This window comes from Haliaeetus albicilla, chromosome 9 (assembly GCF_947461875.1).
Source record: "Haliaeetus albicilla chromosome 9, bHalAlb1.1, whole genome shotgun sequence".
Lineage (NCBI taxonomy): Eukaryota > Metazoa > Chordata > Aves > Accipitriformes > Accipitridae > Haliaeetus > Haliaeetus albicilla.
The window spans coordinates 26,569,989-26,593,735 of NC_091491.1; the positions used below are offsets into that span (position 1 = coordinate 26,569,989).

At 39.5% G+C, this 23,747-nt stretch overlaps 2 protein-coding genes across 12 annotated transcripts in view; both read right to left on the bottom strand.

The window, feature by feature from the left end:
• Positions 1-8,740, bottom strand: part of GK5 (glycerol kinase 5) — a 28,774-nt gene extending 20,034 nt beyond the window's left edge. The window contains exons 1-7 of one of the 3 annotated variants that reach the window (XM_069792234.1): positions 8,486-8,729; positions 7,209-7,302; positions 4,043-4,118; positions 3,511-3,604; positions 2,413-2,544; positions 819-894; positions 78-139 (exon numbers count right to left, since the gene is read on the bottom strand). In XM_069792234.1, coding sequence (XP_069648335.1) covers positions 78-139; positions 819-894; positions 2,413-2,544; positions 3,511-3,604; positions 4,043-4,118; positions 7,209-7,302; positions 8,486-8,623 — 672 coding nt within the window. In that variant the 5' untranslated portion in view covers positions 8,624-8,729. Of the gene's footprint in view, positions 1-77; positions 140-818; positions 895-2,412; positions 2,545-3,510; positions 3,605-4,042; positions 4,119-7,208; positions 7,303-8,485 lie in introns of all 3 variants that reach the window. The other 2 variants (XM_069792235.1, XM_069792236.1) reach the window with 2 other exon arrangements.
• The window catches only part of XRN1 (5'-3' exoribonuclease 1), a 46,025-nt gene continuing 29,486 nt past the window's right edge, over positions 7,209-23,747 (bottom strand). For 6 of the 9 annotated variants that reach the window (XM_069792231.1, XM_069792229.1, XM_069792233.1 and 3 more), the window contains 9 exons: positions 23,284-23,348; positions 22,771-22,881; positions 22,281-22,406; positions 21,804-21,960; positions 21,312-21,490; positions 20,983-21,096; positions 20,783-20,900; positions 19,630-19,781; positions 16,401-19,429 (listed from right to left, as the gene is read on the bottom strand). In XM_069792231.1, coding sequence (XP_069648332.1) covers positions 19,139-19,429; positions 19,630-19,781; positions 20,783-20,900; positions 20,983-21,096; positions 21,312-21,490; positions 21,804-21,960; positions 22,281-22,406; positions 22,771-22,881; positions 23,284-23,348 — 1,313 coding nt within the window. In that variant the 3' untranslated portion in view covers positions 16,401-19,138. Of the gene's footprint in view, positions 7,303-12,162; positions 13,397-14,757; positions 14,896-16,400; positions 19,430-19,629; positions 19,782-20,782; positions 20,901-20,982; positions 21,097-21,311; positions 21,491-21,803; positions 21,961-22,280; positions 22,407-22,770; positions 22,882-23,283; positions 23,349-23,747 lie in introns of those variants that run through there. The other 3 variants (XR_011326184.1, XR_011326186.1, XM_069792228.1) reach the window with 3 other exon arrangements.

Here is a 23,747-nt window from a genome sequence, read left to right on the forward strand (position 1 = left end):
GGAAAAAAGTAGAACTGTCAGCAACTCTCTCAGAAGCACAATAAATAGCAACAACATTTTTTTGGAACAGCACATACCGTAAAGGGTTCAAAAACGCCTGTAGCACTGGCATTTGAGTAATCTGTCGCATACACAGAACCTACCATAAAGAAAAAAGAACAAAGTAAGATTTTAGATATACAAATATTTAAAAGTAATTTTAAACATACTTTTTCTTTAAACATTTCAGTGGCTCCCATGAAATATAAACTGAGTGTCTATAGACAAAGTCACAACAATACAATGAGCACACAAACATCACCTGCTGCTCACTATAATGTATATGTATTAATTACCTTATTGTACCCTCATGAAATTGGCTAGAAGAGAGATGGTACTTTTGACAACATGTACTGCACTGACTGCATAACTGTCCCTCATAATCTATCCAACTATTCAGGCATTAGGCCTCAAGACAGAAACCTGTAATTCTTCCACATTTTTAACAATTCTTTGTTCTTTTGCTTTCACAGGTACTTTTCTTCAATCAAGGCCAGGTAGTTCTGGTAGTCCTCTTTAAATCTTAAATGCTTAAAAGGTTGATTACACTGAATAATTATTTCCCTTTCTGACTAACATTCCAGGCAGACCCAATGAATAATTAATTCAGAAATTATTTTTTTTAAACAGTAAATATATTACAATATTCATCAATTATAAAAACCCACAGATTTTCAAAAAAGTATTTGAATTCTAGGATGTATCAATGACAGTCATAAACATCATCACTTAGATTCCAGCATGTTTTATTAATATTTAAGAGGAACTGTAGCATTCACCTTTAGTCAATCTGTACAGTAACCATGTGTCAACTGTTCCAAAGCAGCAGTTATTTTTTTTGGCAGCTTCTTCAGCCTGGGAATAAATATACATACAAAAGAAGTATTTACAACTGGGTACAATAAAGGGGAACATATTTCCTGATTCCTTTTCTCATTTTCTTCATGGTCAATGATAATGTCCCCAGAAAATAAGTCTCTGATTGCCAATTTTTCTTCTAAAAAGGGCAAGCTGGCTATATAAGTAATATTATCCTACAGTTCATGCTCCTAGCAGAGAATAAGCACAGTTTCTTACAGTTGCTACTAAGGAAAGAAAAGCAATTAATCTTATACTGTAGTGGCATCAGAACGTTAAGGGGGGAAACTTTATAGTCACAATTATAACAGTGGTGAAGGAGTGGTGAATAAAGAAAACAAGGTCCTGCACACAGCACTTAAATAAAAAATGAACAGAAATAGAATAAATAAGTGTATTTTACAGTATGTGCTTGACAACAATAAGGACAGAGCCATTGTTTTCTGGTTTATGATGTCTGTAAAGAGTTCAATTTCAGGTTTCATCTGATTTCTAACTGATGTGTACAACTACAGAATTCATAAAAAGAACATACAAACTAATTCACTCAAAACATGACTGAATACATTACCCTCTGTAATTAAGAACCATGAATTTTTGAGCTTCTTGATTTGATAGCCACATATTTTAAGTATCAGTGCCTGACAAAATGTGAGAGAACGTTCATCTCTCACTGAAAACTCAGCAGCTGCATAACCTTCAATTCCATAATCCTCCAAATTCACACCTCACAATTTCAACAGGTCCAACCAAAACATGCCAGTAAAAAATTATACTTGACCTTCTCAATAATTCATTTTGTGACAGAAAATACCAGACAAAACTCAAAAGATTTTAGGGTTTCTTTACACAGGATAGAAAATCAATGATAACCATTTTCTTCAAAAATAACTTGAAAATTAACATAGAAAATAAGATTACTGAAGTTATAAATACAATAGGAAGAAAGAAAAATGGTAAGGATGAGAGCAAAGCATATGGCACCAAATAGCTCAGTGCTCAGTAGTCCATTAGATTATTCCAGCACAACTTATTTTATATGTATTTTCCAATTTACGCTACAACAAAATGCAAAATAATTTGCAGTGTTTGATTGTCCAGTACAATATTATTTGTGAAACTGTAAACACTGGAATAATGCAGAGTGGAAAGATAAAGAGTGCCAGCTGAAAATAAATAAAATTGTCATGCAAAACTAGAGTGCAAACAACTTTAAAACAAAGTACAGTTACTAATTGTGTAATTATATCAAGTGAAATAAGGTGATTTGATTATGTTTCTTATGCGTGGAAAACTTTTTACTACTACAAATTTCCAGAACCAGAGGAAAAAGTTGTATAAACATGCATAGATAATTAGGTAGACAGGCTTTGAACATTAACACAGATAAAAGTCTTTCATTCTGGTTCTTCTCAGAAGAACAAGCAAGACAAAACTGAAGAGGTTATAAACAACTGAAGTCACTAGCTATTATTATGACTTAAGACAGTTGTTATTTTTCCCTTTCCAGCTTACCTCATGTATGTTTTTAAAAACCCATGACAACTTCATAGAAGTTTGTTGTGTTGAAAAAGTAAGAAAACTTGGTGCCAAGTATCGATCATTCCCAGTCAAGAAATGAAGCACTGTAAAAATAACATGGACTACCTGTGCCAAAAGAAAACAGTTACTTAATTTTTAATCTCCCTTTAAAGGTTTCTGATCAATTACCTTTAAAGGATGACAACACAGATGAAAGCTGCTGACATGAGATTAGATTCAGAAAGCTAAAATTCTGTTAGAGAATCCTTATATAGGATTTCAACAGATAGCCATCCCACAACAAATAGCACAGTAAAGAGCAGCTGCACTAAGCAAGTCTGTTTTACTGACTTCTGCTGGGACACTGATAGAGACTGCTCTGCCTTACGAAGAGAGGTCACCTGTATGAGCACAATGCATGATGCGGTTGACAGCATTACATACTGTTATTCCAGTGAAAGTTGTCCTACAGTAGACAGGCTCAATCATGTTTTAATAGACGAACCAAATTTAATCATTAATTAAGTTTTAATTCACAAAAGAAATGAGTGGCAAAACCAAGAATTTAACTTATTGTGAGTGTGTCAGTTAGTTTCCACTTACAGGAAAAGTAACTTCAGTTTTTCCACTTAGAGCAAATCTTTCTCTTCTAAAGGTATGAAGCACAAGCCATGAGTAGCATAAAATGTACCATCTATACAGAATCTGAGCAAAGAGTACGTAAAAAAAACACCTAACCAAAACCAAACAAAAACCCCAAACCACTGCCAACCAAGAACTACCTACATCCAAAAATTATGCTGTAGCAAGTGTTAACATGCAACATTTTAATACAACAGAGACTAAAAAGTAACACAATGCAAGCTAGACCTACAGATTATCTTTTCCCATAATTAATTACCTTCAGGCTATCAGCACTGCATTTTTTCTTGGTACCATCTTCCATGCTAATCTTGCTCAGTTAAATGTTTTTAGGCCGCAGCATGCCATATTAACAGGACACTTTCAGTATTTCATATATTGCCCTTATTCTTCATAAAAATGAAACAGTTCTAATATGTCCAAGTAGTATCTAGCTTAGCACAGTTTTACCTTCAGCAAAAGGGACTTATTCCAGGAATTCACAAGTTCAGCACTTCTTAAGTCTTGCCAACTTATGAAATTATGAAAAGGTTTCCCTGTCCTCCTGAAAAACAGCATTTGAATGTTCCCATTTAAAACTACAGAACATACACTGCCCAAAAGATTCAACATCATTCACCATTTCCAGTCAGGACACTTAACACTAGGTCAATTCCTAAAGTAAGTGCATATCCTCCTGGCCGATTTGAGGAATTAGTAATAGGCACATTTTGAGTGTGAGACTTCTCACCAGAATTAAAAAATATGTATGCATTCATCTCTTCCAAAGTACTAAGAACAAAACAAAAAGGACATATGCTTATAAACTGTTCTGAACTGCTGTAAGGTGTGGCTGTGCAAACACAAGAGAACATGAGTGACCGTCATTTGTTGCTTTCAGGTTGTGACTTGACCGAGTTCAACATTTCTACCGTCTGCTTCCATCCAGTCTATGAACACAAATGAATACAAGTTCATTTTAAACAACACACAATATACATACTTGTGCCACGTAATGAAAGTTGCTCTCTGTGTTGAGATGCCAAGACCAGCTATTTGCCTCATGTGAAGTCCCGCAGCTAAAAACCAAAAAACAAACCATGTACAAAAAAGCATTTCTTTCAAGAAACAAACAAAAATACAACTTCTCCAACATAACTATAAAACCTATGGAATACTTAGGAAATTAACAATTTAACAGAATATAAATCTCTACAGACTGCTCAACTAAGTGGCCAGAACAATGAAATATTAGAGAACTCAGAGTCAGACAACTGATTCCAAAGCACATAAATAAACCTACGTATTTTACAAAAGCAGTTGTGGCACACTGACCTTTTCCACCTTCTGAAAAGCCTGTTGACACTTTACTTGAACAATCCTGAAGACAGGCAGGCAGATTATATATGCCTATATAATCAACTAAAATATGTATTTCACATGGATAAATGTGAATGAAAGCACAAACAGAAGAAGTACCTTTACAAACTTATGGAAAGAAATTCCATAAAGAAACAAAACTAGATTGATTCTGTAGGCAGTAGAGAGATTAATACCAATATACCATGATTTTTTACATCACTTTGATAATGACATGTTTCAGCTAAAATATTCATTAAGCAATCTTTCAAAATTCATAAGAACAAATTTGCTTAAATCACATATAACTGAATGCGAAGTACAAGTCAAATTCAGAAGTATAAAAAAAAAAAAAGTACATTTGGGTATATACCAATTTTGCTGTTAAACCTTACCTTCAAATAACTGTTACAGAACATTTTTTCTAATATATATAACCATAAATCATTAAATATGTCCACAGCTATTTTTAAAGCAGCTCTGGTCAGCTTCCCAAGTACCTCCACGCATAATTCCAGAAGCCAAATTATATGAAAAAAATATACACTAAGAAATTCCACTTCAATGACAAACTACCTATTTTGTCCAAAGTACTGTTACTCTGAAGGGCTCTCAATCCCACTACTTTAACAAATCACAGGTTAAGTATGTCCTGCTCATACATATTCTGATGTTAACTTTCATGCGCAAAATTACTCATTTGCATAAGTATATACTGCAGACTCTACAACCGACAGCCTCTGAGTGACAATTAGAGAAGGAGTTTCATAGAGAAAGGGCATGTCTTGCTCTGCCAACCTCTACACGTGCTTCTGGCCCTTATACTGGTCCTTGCATTCATGCAGGCAGTGGTATCAAGGCACTCAATCAGATGAAAATTAAATCAGTGCTTTCACAAGGCTACCTGCTCCAACTGCCTGCACAAGTGGTGCTGGCAGCAGGAGCGTACAAGAGGAGGACCTGGGAGTGGGTGGCTTGAGAACAGCAGTATTTCTTTTTCAGTAGCAGTTGAGTCTAAACTGAAGACAAAGACACACCAGTACTGCCACAGCTCACTACGGATTAGTGGCATGTGTTACTCCTCCCCGTCTCTACAACCTGCATGCTCCCACCACTTTCCCTGTGTCAACTCCTCCTGCTCTCTAGACCCCTATGTGAATAGAGCTAATTTCCATTAAAGAGAAACACAAAACAGAAGACAAACACAGTTTTTTTTCAGCTAAGCTGTCTCCTGGAAGGGTTGAACTAGTACCAGAGCAAGAGAGGGACCATGCAGCCAGATGCAGTTTCCACCTTTAGGTAGTACTGAACTACACCAGCCCATTCACCTGCACATGGAATTGCATGTTTCAGCTCCACTAGTCCTGTAAATTGAAGTGCTCCTATGCCTTCTCCCTGCTTCCAGACAGTCACTTCTGCCCCTGCTACCACACCCTCTCTTGCGCTGGCACAAACATTGGTGAAGCTCTGCTGGCATAAACAGCCATACAGTGATTTGATTCAGGAAACTCCTGGACTTGAAACAACCCTGTAAAAAGGAGGGTGGGACTGCTTCTTTTGACAGTAGCGTGGGCTTATGCTCACTTATGTTACACAACCATTTAAAAGTGACTTGCCAACAGTGCGCACAGCCTGGCCAGAAGAAAAGCTTCCCCTTTTAAAACTAGCTGAAAATCCTGCTTCCTGATTTTCCCCACAGAATGCAAGAGGAGGAAACTAGTAAGGTCTTTACGGGTTGAGGTGGCATTGCTGTTCTTGTGACAGAACAGTTGTGGCTGCTGAGAAAGCAGACCGAGAGCCCAAAATAATCAGCTGCAGCTTGTACCTGCTAAAAGTTACTTTCCCTGTCCCCTAGGCTGCCTTCCAAAGGAAGGGACAAGAGCAGTTTTGCCTTGAGCCAGGCTTGGAGGCAGAGCAACACTTGGAGACCAAACTGCAACAAGGGCTGAATCAGACAAGCTTCAGGCACTGAATGAAAGAGTATGATGCCCATACATATGACAAGGAGGCTGGGCCACTGTGAGAAAGCAAGCTGGGGTGCACTTGTCAGGTCCACAGCATCAGCATGGCACAGAAGGTGATCCATGCTGGATCACAGAATGCTGGAGCTGGTATAATGGGAAAGCTGTGGGAGTTGTAGAGAGTAAGTGCACAGTTAGAGTAGCATCCAGAAAAGGCTGGGGGGTAGGAGGAGAAATGAACATCAGAAGTCTGGCAGAAAAGGGAGTTGTATGTGTTTAGCGGGTGGAGTACTAGGAAATTTTAGGCAAGTATAAATAGAAAAGAGCAATAATACAGAAATCGGATGGTAAGAACTGTTTGTAGTTTGAAAGGGAAAAGCAGGAATATCAGGTTGTAATCGAGCGACCGCAACTATGCAGCATCCTGCTTTCGTTCTCTCACTGACATTGATACACACAAAGCGGCAGTAGAATAATGGGCAATCAGAAGGGTAAACAAGCCTATTCTGTTTGTACACAGAGACATCCGGAAGAAGGAACACAGACACTGGGGAAGGATACATATACAAAAAGCTGGAGGAACAAGGTGCTGTCACTGATGTAAATCGAGCATGCACACTGCTTCGGGTTCTACTTCAATCCTAATCTGGCCCCACTGAAAGGGAAAAAGCAACTGAAGTGTTCTATTTTACATAATGATGGAACAGGCCTTCAAGCATGTTGTAGACCTGTACTCAGTGATGACTTTTCAGTACCTTTTCAAAAATAAGTAATCTTATTATCTAATTATCTAACTTTACTAATTTTGAGGAATAATTCATTAGCTTCTCAAACTTTATAAGCTGTTACCTTGTACAGCCTCTTTTATTACACCAACAAACTGACTCCACAGCACTTCAGGATCTAATTCAACCCAGCCAGGATGAGGATAAAGCGATTCCACCTGTTCACAAAAGACATGCAGCACTGTTAGGATCCCTAGTTCACAGAAACCAGTGTTCCTACAAAAGTCTGTGCAAATACATTTGGTTTTGCTCTTTTTTTGTTCTTCGTTTCCTGAATCTACTGCAAGAGGAGAAAAAACAGTGTTTGTCACTTTTAAAACATGGTTGAACATGGGTATGTGATCTCTAGAAGCCCAAGCCCCCAGGAACTGGGGAGCCTGTAAACCCCTTTTAGCGCTCCAAACTGGAAACTGGGTTCCTCAGGCAGCCTTTTGGCTCCGCTGACGAACTCCGACGTGGATGCCCCTGAGCAGTTCACTAGCAGCGCAGCACAGCGGCCCAGGGATCACCCACCAGATGGCTTCCAGTGAGAGGATCAGCTCCACTGAAAATAGCCCCCTCCATTTCTGAGAATCCCTCGGATTTCTTACGCTTCTCCTCGCTGCAACCTTTTCAATGCAATAGCTAACAATAAAAAAGTTAATTCTGGAGATCGTCTTGATCCCAAAATCACGAGCCACGCAAACTAAAAGCAGCCTGAAATTCACGTTCCGAAGTTAACACTTTTCTACGCAGCGCTGTTAGATAAATGGTTTACGTGTGTAAGCGCAAGCCCTAGGCAGGTCTCGGCTACACGCTAGTAAGAAAAGGCGTTTTGTCTGGAGAGATATTAGTCAATTAGCAACTAAAGCGAAGGCAGCGGGGAAAGGTGGGCGGGAGGAAGCGCTGGGGGGTAACGCGGCGAGCGCAACAGTGGCGCATCCCCGCGGGGCTCCCAACTGGGCTGGGGGTTTCCTTTCCCCCAGGCCGGTCCCAGGGCCCTCGGGAAGCCGTCCCGCTCCGACACGGCTCAGGGGATGGCCGCGCACCGGGAAAGGCCAAGCTGGGTGCGCGCCTGCGAACGCTCCCCGTGCCCCGAACCGCGCCCCGCCCGGGCAACCCGCCGCAGGGCCGAGGGAGCCGGAGACCCGCAGTCAAAACCGCCCGGCGCTCGGGGGAGAGCGGGCGCGCTCGGCCCCGCCCGCAGGCGCCCGCCTCCGGCGACGGCTCTGGCGGCAAACGCCGCCTCAGGCTGCCGCCTCAGGCTGCCCCCTCGCCCGCCGAGTCCCGCCGCTCTCGCCCGGGGGAGGGCGGCCCGCGCTGCTCGGCCCGGCGGCGCCTCCTCCCCCGCCGCGGATTCACCTTCCTCCAGCCGGAACCTCTGACCGCGGCCGCCCGGTCATAGACGTGGCACTTCACCACCGTGCTGCCCACGTCCACCCCCACCACGTACCGCGCGGGGGCGGCGGCGGCGCCGCTCTCCTGCCGCTCGCACGGCATCGCCAGCCGCGGGCCCCGGCGCGCAGGAATCGCCGAGTGCGAGCCGGACGGCCGCCGCCCGCCGCCAAACCGCCGCCCCGCCGCGGGGGCGGGCGCCCGGCCGGCCTATGGGCGCGGGGAGCGGCGGTGCTCGGCGGTGCTCGGCGGGCTGACAGGTGACGCCCGCCGCCGGGGGCGGGCCTCGGGGCGGCCTCCGCAGGCCCCGGCGCAGAGAGGGAGGGCGGCCGGCGGGAGCGGCTCTCCGGCGCAGCTCCCTGCCGGCGGGGAGGGCGGCACCGGCACCCGCTCGCCCCTCACGGGGAGGGCGGGAAGGGGGCAGCACTGCCCCGGCAGCGACGGCGCCTTCTCCGCGCGGCCAGGCCCTGGGCAGCGGGGTCCCACGGCCACAGCAAAACCACCAAAACAAAACCGCACGGTTAGTCCGTGCGGTTTCTGTGCAGATTTACCAAACGCACGTAAAAGGCTTCTACTGAAACACCAAACGCTGAAGGGTTTCTAGCAGACAGAATTCGGCGTGCGCCACTGGAATATGTCCTCACGGTGCTAACAGTGACGAGGTGAACACACTGCTTAAACCCAATTCTCCTCACAGCTCGAGCAGACGGAAAAATGTCAGCTAGGAGCAGGTGTTTGCTAAACAAAGAGGTACGGTCGCTCCTGGGATTTCTCACTGAAGGTAGCGAGCATCAGTGAACAAATTCTATGTAATTGCACAAATTCTTGCATCTGCAGCAATTCTCTCGTGCCATCACTTTCCTTCACAGCAGGAACCACGTCTAAAATTGCCGCTGGAACAGAGTTAGTGACAGAAGTGTTCTCGTATTGCCCTTAGATAGGCTGGGGTTTTTTTTTAACAGAAAACATCAGAAAAATTCTCAGTTAAGCAATAAAATACAGGATGCTCAACCCTGAACTAGAATCAGTAGAATTTAGTTTTAACCCCAATTTAATTAGAAGATTTAGTCAACTAGTTTCAACTCCTCATTTAATTAGAGCAGGAAAAGCAAAAGCAAAAAATATATAGAACATATTTTCCCCTTGCACCTCTGTTTGGCCCCTCTTACAAAAAGTTGCACTATGAACAACAAAAGGTTATTATGTGGGATAACAGTCTGATGTTACTGGATCTTTAAAGCAGGAATACTAATGACTGTGAAAGCACTGTAAGGAGAGGCTCCCTACCTCACCCACGCAGTGGCAGAGGTCACTGGGACAAAGGTTTGGCTCACAGGGAGCTGAAGGCACATGAAAGAGAAAGCGAAGGAATGGCTGCTTTACCTCTCCTCCCTAAGGAACAACTCATTGAAAAGTCATCATCTCTTTGACTTTTATATTCTCTTTGACTATAACTTGACAAGTTATAATCTCTTGACATACAGCTAATACATATATGTCAGAGAAAGGTATCAAGTACTTCATATCCGATTAAGACTATTTTTCTTCAAACTAATTTAATTATTCTGTTAGTTTCTGTAAATAATAGTTACTTAGAACTCCTGAAGAAAGCTCCCTCAATAAGATTCAACATGTGTAACTGGTATAAAAGGCTAAAACTTCTCCAAACATTCAAAAACTAAGAAGCCTTAAGTAAAACTGGGAAAATGCATCTAGACATCTTTCATGTTTTCACAGTATCAACACAAGTGGGGCCCATCTCACTGCAAGATAAAGCAAAACTTCAAAAAGAAAATGGAGGTACAGGTTACTTTTTTCTTTTACAAGCTCTTACTGTAACAAAAACATACCCCTCTGATTCACTGTATTGCATGGAAGTGACCATAAGCAGATTTCTTCATGCAAAACTTAAATTCTGTTTAACATGTTAACAAGAACTTACATGCATCTTGAAAATGAACACCATATACATGTTGGAAAGATAACATGAACCAACTTGCATAGCTGCAGTCCATATGTAATCTCAGTGTACTGGGTTTGCGTGGCAAGGTTTTGGTAGCAGGAGGGTTACAGGGGTGGCTTTTGTGAGAAGCTGCTGGAAGCTTCCCCTATGTCTGACAGAGCCAATACCAGCCAGCTCCAAGGCAGACCCACCGCTGGCCAAGGCTGAGCCCATCAGCGACGGTGGTAGTGCGTGCCACTGGGATAACAGATTTAAGAAAGGAAAAAAAAAAAAAGTTGCACCAGGCACAGAAACTGCAGCCGGAGAGAGGAGTGAGAACATGTGAGAGAAACAGCCCTGCAGACCCCCAGGTCAGTGAAAAAGGAGGGGGAGGAGATGCTCCAGGCGCCGGAGCAGAGATTCCCCTGCAGCCTGTGGGGAAGACCATGGTGAGGCAGGCTGTCCCCCTGCAGCCCAGGGAGGTCCACGGTGGAGCAGATCTCCACCTGCAGCCCAGGGAGGACCCCACGCCAGAGCAGGGGGATGCCCAAAGGAGGCTGTGACCCCGTGGGAAGCCCGCGCTGGAGCAGGCTCCTGGCAGGACCTGTGGCCCTGTGGAGAGAGGAGCCCATGCTGGAGCAGGTTTTCTGGCAGGACTTGTGACCCTGCGGGGGACCCACACCGGAGCAGTCTGTGCCTGAAGGACTGCACCCCGTGGAAGGGACCCATATGCTGGAGCAGTTCGTGAAGAACTGCAGCCCGTGGGAAGGACCCACACTGGAGAAGTTAGTGGAGGACTGTCTCCCGTGGGAGGGACCCTATGCTGGAACTGGGGAAGAGTGATGAGTCCTGCCCCTCAGGAGGATGAAGCGGCAGAGATGACGTGTGATGAACTGACCCCAACCCCCATTCTCCGTCCCCCTGCACTGCTGCTGGGAGTAGGTAGAGAATTCGGGCGTGAAGCTGTGCCCAGGAAGAATGGAGGCACGGGGGGGAAGGTGTTTTAAGATTTGGTTTTATTTCTCATTACCCTACTCTGGTTTGATTGGCAATGAATTAAGTTAATTTTCCCTAAGTTGAATCTGTTTTGCCTGTGACAGAAATTGGTTGAGTGATCTCTCCCTATCCTTATCTTGACCTACGAGCCTTTTGTTATATTTTCTCTCCCCTGTCTAGCTGAGGAGGGGAGTGATAGAGCAGCTTTGGTGGGCATCTGGCCTCCAGCAAGGGTTAACCCACCACACTCAGTTATATAGCATGTGTTAGAATTGCTCAATTTATGAGAGGCTTACGAAATACAAATTTTATATTATTGTTCTGTTTGTGATGTGATAAAAACAATGCAATAAAGGAGGCAACAGGTTTTCAGACATACACAGCTTGTCCATAAAGGACTTATCTGGCATTAGCTTATGTTACTTTGTCATAAATAATATAATTCCCACACAGGCACTCTTTGTCTATGCAAACCCTCTGTGAACCCTCAGAGAAAAATCTTATCACCAACATGGGTAAAAGCCCCAAGTTCATGTTAGCACAAACAAGAAACATCCAATTTGAAATGAAGATATACGGACACCCTCCTTTCATACTGCGCTGCAACACTGATAACAAGCCTGCGTAACCTCTACCACCACCCCAGTCTTCCTGTCTGAGAGCATGCAGGTGCCATTTCTACTGTTCAGAAGACGGGGTCACATACCAATTCCTGCAGCAGCTATGTACTTCTGCATCTCCTCTGCTGAAATCGTCAGTTTCTTTGGTCTCTGGAAAGCGTGACTGGTCTTTTCTTTTACTGGAATATCAAACCAAATGAAGGAGTGGAGACACTACAGGGTCCTGTCCAATGCTGTAGCAAAGGAAAGAGTTATTAAGTAAAACCAACCAAACGGCAGAACATCAGGGACAAGAAGATCCTCCATCGCTGGCAGCGATGGCAAAACCCCCACCATGAATAATTTTCATAGCATATTTGTAAGCAACATCATCATGCTCAGCATCTTTCAGTCAGCAACAAGTACACTTCAGAGGATGCCAAGCAAGAGGGCTTTGCCCCCATTACCCAGGTTAAAATAGGCCTTGAGAGACGGGAGTGCTACAGATCCAGCAGACCTAATTACTAGAAAGAAAACATGATCTTGACATTTTCTAGGACCAGATTATTAATTAAAATTTCCAAACTATTAAACTGTATTTGGAACAGGTAACTTATTTTTTCTTTTAAATAAAGGTATTATCAGGTGCATTTCTGTTGTGCAAATGATACACATAAGGAGCCTCTTCACTCACCCCAGGCTTCCAGAATTAATCTAACTTGCCACTGGCAGTGCCAACAGGATTCCAGCTACTGGAATCTAGGAGAGCAAGACCCAAAACTTGTAATCCCTGCTTTTTTGTTTAACTTCCCTTCCTTAGCGGTATTTTGCCAAGATGCATCTACCCTTCTACTGCCTCATCAAACTCTTATTTAATATTTTACCCACTTCCTTAGCTCTACCATGCTAACAAGTTTTAACATTATGAAAGCATTGACCTCAGGGTCCTTAGTTTGTATGTAAGTAAGAAAGAGCCCGCTAATTTCTGTTGCTCCATTGGTTGGTGCAGCCCACATATATCATTCATTAAGCCTCGCCTGAACAGACAGCCCAAAATGAAAGTGATGACCTTTTGGCAAATTTTGCTGCAATAATTTACCATATGATCATTCTCAGCAGTTCTTCCTGCCAGAATTTACCACTCTCCTTGAAGTCCAACAGACAGAACCACATACAATGACAGCAGTTAATCTAGCATGTTAGCTTCGTGGGTGATTTTAGTTTTAGGCAGCGATGGGATGTTTCTTAAGCAGTTCCACTCTTGCTAAATCATCCTGCCCTCACACTGTGAACTGTTGTACCAACACAGCTGTTCTTGTGGCTCCACGGTGAACTATCAGGCTGAAAAATAACATGGGGGAAAGAGTTTCAATCAGATTAATTCCTTGATATGGTTCATAACGTGGTGATACAAACAGTTTGGCACAATCCAGTGGGAACAAGTAATAAGAGACTAGTTAAGCCAGAATTTTCACTAGAGAATCGCACACTATGCGAACTGTGTCCACATACACGAGGTTTTGCATTGTGCCTGAGGCACAAACAGTCCTTCCTTTCTGCCAGCTCTGTGACAGAAGTAACCTTCAACAGAGAATGAGGTAGACTTCAGGACAATCAAGTTTTAAGCCAAGAATTTATCTACCAAAGCACGTGAAATGAAAACATATACTTATTCTGTTAATGTTTCATTATTTGCCCATGCTTTTAAACCATCCTCAGTAATAGCTACATTTGGAGATGTGCAATGTGTATATACAAGATAATGTCCATCATCCTCTGGATGTCTCTTAAGGAATTATGATGTAGACTAAAAATGACAGAACTAGGAATGGCTCACAAGGGAAAAAAAAATCTAAAAATACAGAGAGGAAAATGGCCATAAATGAAGCTTAAGTAGAAGAACAAGAGAATGGATATACTAGAAGCTAAAGGGATAAAAAAAGCACTTAAGAACTATTGTTTCAATAAGACCTAATCACTAACAAAAAAAAAAAAAAAAATTTAAAAAATAATTAAAAAAGAAAGCAGCTTACACTGCTCTCCATTTACCCTGCTGAGTTAAGTTTCAATGACTGACAGAGCATTTCAGCTGTTTCAAAGAAATGCTAAGTACTGGAAGACATCAGGAGCGAGTAGTAAATGTCACATTCTATCCCAATTAGTGCTAAATCTGAAACATGCATAGGTTACTCTGAAATAGATCACTTCCTTGCACCGGAAGCACAGTTCTTGCTTCACCCCATACCCTCAACATGCTAGAAGTTGCAGACTTTGAATTTTATTGCTATTGTTACTTGCACAGCAAATACATTTTGGCTTTTGATTGCGAGCCTTTATTTTTCTTGCAATTACACAAAATGCAGGACTAAGGGTGATTATCAACTTCCATAACGCAATGCTGATGCAGTAACGCTTACTGACCCAAGTTTTACCAGAAAAAATAGTAAGGAAGTTTTAATGGAAAATGCTTCTCTGTCCTTTCAAAAAAAAAAAAAAAAAGGAATCAGGTTTACTGTTTGCACTTGATGGCATTGCAACTCCTTCTGTTCTCTTTGATTTGTATTGTCTTTCAAAGCAGGAGATGAAACAGGAAATTTGTAAATTACAGAAAAATAAAAGTAAACACCCCGTCAAAAATCAGCAGCAATAAGAACTGTTGTTGGAACCATGGATTCTTTTGTTAATAAACAACAGCTACTTACCTCATGATATCCGATTCTTCGAAATATCTATCAGTTACAGTCTCAATATTCATGGGTCCTCATGCACCTGAATTTGGATTCTTTTGGCCAAGAGTGTGTATTCAGACTGCCCTTATGCCCTTGGTGTCACTGTGTCCCCTTTCCAGAGACAGAAAGAGAAGAACATAACTGTCTCTCAGTAGTAAGGAAGGCTGATTATGGAATACATATGGAGATCACATCTCAAATAAAAAGAATTAAAAAATCCCTTAATGTAAGTAACCATTCCTTCTTTGAGATTCCTCACTCTCAGGGGTCATCTATATAGTAATTCAGATGAACTAAACTAAATTGAACAAAAGTCACTTAATTTTTGAATGGGAGTGTCCATGCAAGATTTATTATGCACAGACTGATATATTTTAAAGTTACCCCTTTAATTAATTTAATTTTCTTTAGTGCTATATATTGAGATGGGAAGAGTAACGAGGCAGAACTTGCCATGCAGGATAACTGCAATACTTCAAAGTCCATTAACTAATAATTTGAAGACAGCTTAAGAAATGCAAGATTGCATTTTGGTATCTTCATGTTGAGTAATATGACTGAATGTATATACCAACCAGACCATTGATCTATACAGAATTTTGTTACACAAAGTTGCAGCAGCTGGTCATGTTAGGAGTGTACTCCATTCTTTATGCTAGTTGCTTTAATCAAGCTAATTCACACAATAATCTACAAAAAGGAAAATAACATCTCTCTACATGAAAAGCTGGTGCTGCAGCTGGCAAAAGACAGATCCTAACAAAGTTCATAACTCGCAACCAAAGATACTAAGAATTAACTGGCATGACTACAGTGTTCATTATGCTTTAAAATGGAACACGTAAGAGTTTGAACATAATCTTAGAGATAACTGGTCAAAGAGAACAAAACTCAACACATGGTATATATACACACTACAAAGGTGAATAAGTTTATTTACCCTCTCTAAAATAAGGGTAAAATCTAGTAACATTAATTTGGCAATTTTTAATTTAAAAAACCTGCTATTATTGGGGATGAGGAAATCTAATTATGAAATGTAACTTGCCATTTGTCTCTTAAAGAAATTCAAACACATTATACCATTTTTAGTGCAGTTTGTCATTATGCTTCAGAAGCCTTGTTACAAATGAGGTAACTATTCTTACTCTACTCCAGCAAAAATCTCAGCACAATGTTTTGCTTCCAGGTACAGAAAAAAGGGTGTCAAATATTTCCAGGTACCTGTGGCTCCTCCTGTTTTTCAGCCATCAACTGATTTTGTACCTTGTTAAGAACCACTGGGACTGCACTTGCTGGAAAGTAATCTTACTGCCTTTTCTATACCTTTTTTCTTTTTTTTTTTTTTTTTAAATCTGATAGGTGACAGAGGCCAAAGACATTTTGGAAGATCAGTATCTAGTTAAATGCTTTTAACTGCAAAGTGACCAACAGCTTTTTAAACAAACTTCGTATCTTTAAATGAGTAGTAATTGAAAGCTATCAAGGTGGGCAGTTGCTGCTTCTGAGAATCACAGAAATTGGGCTTCATAAGATTTAATTTCTATCTTAAAAATTTGGTTTGGAGCATACAGAAGTTCCCATATAGTATTTGGAAATAAAACAGTGAAAATAAGTAATGTTTCTTGTTTCAATATTTAATCCAAGCAGACACAGACACAATTTATAAAATTATTCTATTGCATTAAAGTTTTATATAGCATTTAACTTTTATGAATGTTTTTCCTTCAGTGTATCATATATTCATATTTTAAAATATCTTTGCACAATCCTTTGTGCAACTACATGCTAAAAATCTGCAAATGCACACTTAACACTAAACAGCACAAAAAATACATTCTGTATCCATTCATATGCAAATTTAAAACATTTCACTTGGCAGATAAACAATGAAAAGTTATTTTAAAAAAATCAGAAACTACAAAAATGCGCACATAAAAGTCTTCCCTTTTGGATTTTTAGTAAAATACTGCTCTGTATAAGATCTAATGAAAAACTCCAGTGCGTACAAAATACTTTATATCTATGAGAAAAACAAATGCTTAAATTTATATCTGTATGAATTAAACATAATCACCTTGTTAAAATATAAAACTGAAATCATATGGGACATGGCATAGGTCAATGCAGATGTCACATCTACCAGGACATGTAAAACTGTAATTAACTGGGCACCAGGCAGTCAGTATCATAGAATATACTTAAACTAAAAACCAGGGACTAATACAATATGCAGCAGCTACAGAATAAAGTGTCTCACCATCTATATATACTAAATATAGCAATTCTACCCAGAGAGGAAGAGGAAGTCTTTGTCTGAAGTAATTAATTAAAATTGCCATGTTTACTGATGTTAAGAGTATAGTGTCCTTCGTAACTTTGTTTCTAAAAAATCTGCATAAATTGGCTATCCAGATATGTCAAAATTCTGTGATACAAGACTATAATGAAGTCTCATCTCCATCACAGGAACTTCTGAACAGATCTTTTCTCTGATGATCAGATTATTCATATGGGATATGGGGACTAACATCTGTCTCATAACTGGATTTCACATAAACACTTCTAAAATACTGGTGTGTCAGCATTGTGTCAGTCTCATGTTGCTAATGACAATAAATCACCAACGTACAACTTCCCCTTCACAGAATATGGCTTCAAACCCTCTTTAGACTAGATTGCTACAAAGAGAACAACAAAATCAATATATTTTAAGACTGTATATAGACTATTCTACAAGGGTCTGTGATCCTTGTAAAGGGCTTGCTGCTATTCTACAAATACTGCTGAGGCAACAACTGTTTTGGAGAAATCAATATAAAAAAATCCTATAACATGGTAATAATGTGAAACTTGGTACTACACCAAGAAAGGGAGGCAAAGAACAAGGTAAAGGAACTGAAAGAAAGTCTACAGACTTGCAGATCCAACACAAAAACCTGTTTGGAGGCAACAAAATTAATCACTAAAGTATGCTTTATTTCTAAGCTTCCTGGGCCTTAGAGGAAAAGTATTTTTTCTAGAACAGATTAGAATAAAGAAGAAAAATGAAATTTAATCAACATCAGTAAACAGCACCAACTGAGGCTTCAAAGTTTCTCTTAGACTGAAGATTTCTTATTAATGTCAAAAAGAACGGTACCTGTAGGTTAAAAATAGCACAGGGACTTTTGAGCCTTCTTTTTTTCCTATATGAACTAAGAACGATGGTGTTACTTCTTTTACAACATAGCTTCCTCCAAAAATACAAGTCAACTTTTTGTCTGAATATTCTTATGGAACTAATAACAGTTTCTGGTAATTTAATTTTGCTACACAGAACTTCTATCACAAAACCAAAAAATAAATATTAAAAGTCACTAGCAAACAAAAAATAACCTACCACAGAGAAGGTTTCAGGGTGCAGACTATTACAGGGAGAAATGGACTCTAAGTAAACATAACTTTGACAGCCATACTACACAAACGGACATCTTTAAACTCTGGCCATTTTTATAATTTATAAAAAAATCAGGGTAACACTAGCATTTTAGGAGGCTAAGCAGATCTGCAGTAGATATGTATGTTATTTTATCATCAGAAAAAAATGAAATTGATAATGCAGCTATATTTAAAAAATTAAACATTACCAAAGAGGTGTCTACTTTGCAAATGTATTTTTTTATTGAATATATCCTATAAATTAATCTCCTGGAACAGATTCTGCATCAGAAACCACTTTTTGCTGCTCTAATACTAGAGATGCATTAATACCTACATTTTGAAAATTGTAAAGTTGTTGCCCTCTGGTATAAAACCTAGCAGTTCATAGTTAAAGTGAATTCGACAGTTTCACCATAGTTAGGTTTTAGTCACACTGATCAACTCACAGAAGGACCTGAAGAGCCAATGTAAAAGCTGCATTTAAATAATTTTTCCTTTCTCTCTTACTACACTATTTAAAAATAAGCTAGAATATGGAATGTTGTACTAAGCAATGTTAAGATGCCCAACTTATTACCGCTCCACATCCCTCCCAAAAAGCATGGCAATTCTGAATTAAGGTTGCCACTGTTATTGCTGCTTACCTGGTATAGTCTGTAAGCCACTGTTTAGAAACCTAGGCACAATGGATGGCATGGTAACCTTAACTCAGCATTTCCTGGCTTTTGCTAATTTAAGTCAAAATAATTAAGTTTTAACATAATTTTTATAGTTTTCATAACAACCTGAAAATCATAGCAAATAAAATGTATTTCATTCTATATTATACTTAAAGTGGCTGGTCTTTTTAATAGAGCTTTCTGATTTTTTTAAATGAGAGAACATAACAGTGGGGGAAGAGTTAAAGATAAAATACACCTAGCTACCATATTTATTCTGAAGATTTTGGTGCGCCAAAATTGACTGCCAGCTTTCTTGGCTTTCGCTTGCTGGAAGCGTTTGGTGTTGATTTGTTATGAGGAACGCTTGGAGTAGCCACATTGTCTTGAAAGGAAACAGTGGATTGAGCAGCTTGAGGAGATTTTAAAGAAGCTGAAGAACTATCTTGCTGAATGTGGTCAGAAGACACTGGCTGTTCATTCTTTAGTGGTGCAGCTTGAGGGGAACTCTGAAACTCCTTGAGCTCAAAGTTTTTCTTGCTAGCAGCCCTTTTTTTAGTTACCTTTAAATTAAATAAATATTATTTAACAGAATGCATTCTCAAGAAACTGAAAATATTCCACTTTTAGAAAACATGCATACAATTTTTTACAATAGTTTTCTAATACTAAAGAGTGCTTCACAGTGGGGGTGGTGTTGCATTCATCATCTAGACATATTTTTTACAAAATTAGAATATTAAGACAAACCTGCCAATCTTACCTGCAGAGGTATAAACTGGTTGTGAGAACCAACTGGTATAGTTCCTGCAAGAGACACATTTCCTGGATAGGAGCCAGGATAATAATGTTTAGGCACTGGAGTTCCCCAGGACACTGGACCAAACATGTGAGATGATGGAGGCATTATATTAGCTGTGAAAATAAGTAACTTTTAGCATGCTTTCCTGAAAAAGAAGATACCAACTCCCCAAGACCCCAAAAGTACCCCAACTACATTTGTCTGCATGCTGTTTCTCTTTCCAATAAAGCCTCATATTCTTCCTATTTACTTGAAAATAGTTAAGTATTTATTTATTATAAAAAACATCCTAAACAAACAGTTCTGCTTTTACAGACTTACACCTAGATGACAGCAGTTAAGAGCAGTAAGTCATGGCACCTGTATTTCAGAGTGCACTGCCTTAGGATCTTTGCATCCTTAGCTGAGTGATGTATTAGTAGAAGGTTGCAACTTTACGCCATCCTTTTGAAACAAGTCAACAATATAGAAACCCTGGTGAAAAGAGATGTAGCAGCTGCTGTATGGGTTGCTAGGATGCTACAGTGGTGCTGGCTCATTAATTACTAGCTGTGAAAGTGAGCTTTAGTAGAATACAAAACAGACAGGAACCAGAAACCCCACCAGTATTTCTACCAATTTGGCGGGGGTTACTCACCATGCTAATGTTTGGCAGTGTACAACAGGATTGTGATGCATCACTTCAGTGAAAGTTGGTTATAAACCAATAAAAATACTAATGCATGGATAACCATTAACTATAGAGGGGGAAAAAAAAATCCACGTAGAAAATCAAGGAAGATACTTCTTACGAATTCTGGACTGGGACTATCAGGTTTGAAGTAACTACTATTGTTTTGAAGGAAAAAATCAAACAAACAACAAAGACTGAATGGACAAATACATTCTTGAGGAAAAGAAATAATTGGGAGAGAAGTGATTCTTTGTATTGAATCAATTTGCATATTGATGAGAAGAGGTTCATGAACTGTTTTCAAAGCAGTTCAGATATACAACTACATATATGAAGACCAAAAATGGGGCTTTCTGGAAGGCATTCATTTTCATATAAAGAACTATTACAATTACAGCATATCATGACAATATTTGAAATGCGTACTAGTCAAATACTTACCAGGGGGTTGTGCAAATACTGGAGGAATAGATCCAGGTGGCACAGGAACTCCCAGTGGTTGATAATTTGGAAACACTGGTGGAGGTGGAGGCAAAGGGAAGTTTACTCCTATAGAACTCTACGAAGAAGGAAATGGAGGATTACAAACAGACACAATGCAATAGAGACAAAGATTTTTAAAAGATTCTTTGCATCCTCACCAAACGCTGTAAAGCAAAAAGCGCAGCTTTCTCCTTTGCTTCAGCTTCAGAATGACACTGCGGTCCATGAACCAACAAACCATTTGATAATTTTATGTGACAAACTGTCATGGTCTAGAAAAATGAGATAAGATTTTTGAGGGAATTTGTACTGCTGACAAACAAACTGTGAGATAGAAACAGAGGACTTGTTTGTTTGTTTTGAAAAAAGACAACAAAAGGAACTAAGGTTTATTTTTAGATGGATTTCAGTGCTCAGTCCAAATGTTTAATATAGAACAGTTGAAACAAAGTTGAGAACTTTAACTTTTGCAGAAAAAGCTTTTTACCTGTGGTGTTTTTAGGAAAGAGAAATCTGGTTGCGACATTCCAACAAGAGAACAAATACGAGAAAGTTCAGAAACAGTAGACAGTGCAGGCTGTGGACAAGTGAAAGGGTGACCTCCAGTTTCCAGTGGTGCTGTGTTCTGAGGACCTCCAGTGCTATGAGGCTTGTTCATATAAGCAGCTGACAAAATAAAAAAAGAAAAAAACCCACACCAAAAAGCTGTAACACAAATATTTCCTGCGCTGAAAGGACAGCAACTTTGTTATTAGCAGAAAAAAAAAGCACATTTGATTTTCTTCTGGTATTTTCATCTGATTAACAAAAGCCAGAAGACTATATATAAAGAGATTTTTAGATGTGAATAAAGAAGTAGAACTGAAAAAGATGGACATTTTATTACTATATTTTGAAAATCAGTACTATACTGTTAGCTATGTTCTAAAATGTCACTACAAGGTGAAGCTCTGAACTGTGAGCTGTTGTGTAAACATACCCATTCTTTTTGTTTGTCTGTATTGCAAGGCAGCTCCATGGCAATCCTGTCTATTAGGGGGAGCAGGAAAATCACTAACTTGGGATTTCACTTCATTCCTTGTTTCCAGGTCAGAGCCATCTATCTTCAAAATCTCTTTGAGCATCTGTGTTCCTTTCTTTAAAAAGAAAATAAACCATTCAGGGACATGATGGCATTCAGATAACACTACCTTCTTACTTAACTCTGAATATCACAATTGGTAACATAATCTGACTTTTTGTTTTCCTATCAGTTACATTTTATCAAAGTACAGTTAACAGCATCATAGCATAAACAAATGTGTGTGTTAATTTTCTTTGAGAATATCTAATTAAAAGCTCATCAATATGTTTAAAAAGGCAGTATGAGGTTTCATGGAGTTTCTTTAAATAGAAGCATTGATACCAAGATAGCAGATGCTAAACTGCAATGTAAGGATTCCTGCAGTATACAGACCATAGCAAATGATTGTGGTGACAGATGTTCTTCATTTGTAGCTCTTGCTTCCTTGGAATAAGTCTGGACTTCGTTTTCTTTGGAAATTTTCAAAGAAGCTAGAAGGCCTTCAAGTTCATTGTCCTTCTTAAAATAAATGAAAAAAAAAAAAGGTACATCAACTTAACACATGCAAGAGGAAGGGTATATTAGTTTGAGATTAATTTTATGCTCATTCAGGATTTTTTTCTCTTAGTTTGGGCAGATCACAGTCATGTCTGCTCAGAGTGTGAACAGATATCCAGACTACATCAGGTTTTGCATACTAAAAAGATGCAAGTATTGACCAATAGGGAACTGATTTAAAGAATGATCAAGGTTATACAGGTTTCTCTTGCATCTGCTATAAACATAAATTTGCACACGAGTGATGAGGAATAGTTGGAACAAAATGCACTGGAAACTGAAGTTATTCAAAGAGCACAAGAAAATCAACTACCTGGGATCCTACCTTTCCACCTGTAGAAGGACCATCAACTGCAGCCTTCTGAATTACAGGCATGTTGGGACTTTCATTCCTCTTCAAAAGTTTGACATTGTACTTATTCACACCTGCAAAATTCTGAAATACACTGCAGCATTTATCATTGAGTACTAATACTCCATTACTCATTATAACACAATAGTATTAGAAATGCATCCGCAAATAGCTTTCACAAGCTAATATACTTAAAGGATTTCAACTTACTGAAAACCTAGCATTTGTGTTTTCCCATTACAGCATAGCTTTTAGAGTCTGAGGGGAATAGGAAAATCATTTGGTATCATCATTATACATCTTATGCATTTTGTCTCATTTCCTGTCTGTAAAATCTCTAGAGGAAAAAAAAAATTTCCAAAACAAAATTTACCTAGTAAAAGAATCAACTAAGATGCCAGTTAAAGAGAAATCTGTAAAATGATGAATCAGATCAGAGTAAAATGAAAAGAAAAGAGTACATGTACTCAGTACAGAAGAAATTACCTGTTTGTTTGATATTTTATTATGTGGCTGACTTTCACCTCTTGTAACTTTGGAATCTTCTTTAACTACAAAAGAATGCATTCTTTTGAAATGCTCTTAAAAACCATAATAATAATCAAGACTCAAAAAAATTAAATATTCCATACAAGTACACAGAGTTGCATTAATTTGAATGGTTGCATCAGATGTTAATTCATACTTTATAGGTCTTTCGGTGTATGCTTTTCTTGTGGGATAAAGTGAAGTATATGCAATAATAGATCTAATTTTATATTCCACAATATGATCACAAGCGAATTTTCAAAGCTAAGTTGTGGGGGTTTTTTGTTTTGTTTTTGTATCAGATGGGTGGAAAGTCAACATAATGCAGAACAGCTTGATTAAAAGGTTCAGGATTAAGTGTGAAATAACCTAATATGCACACCTGGGACATTATTTGACAATAAGTGCAACATAGTGTTTAT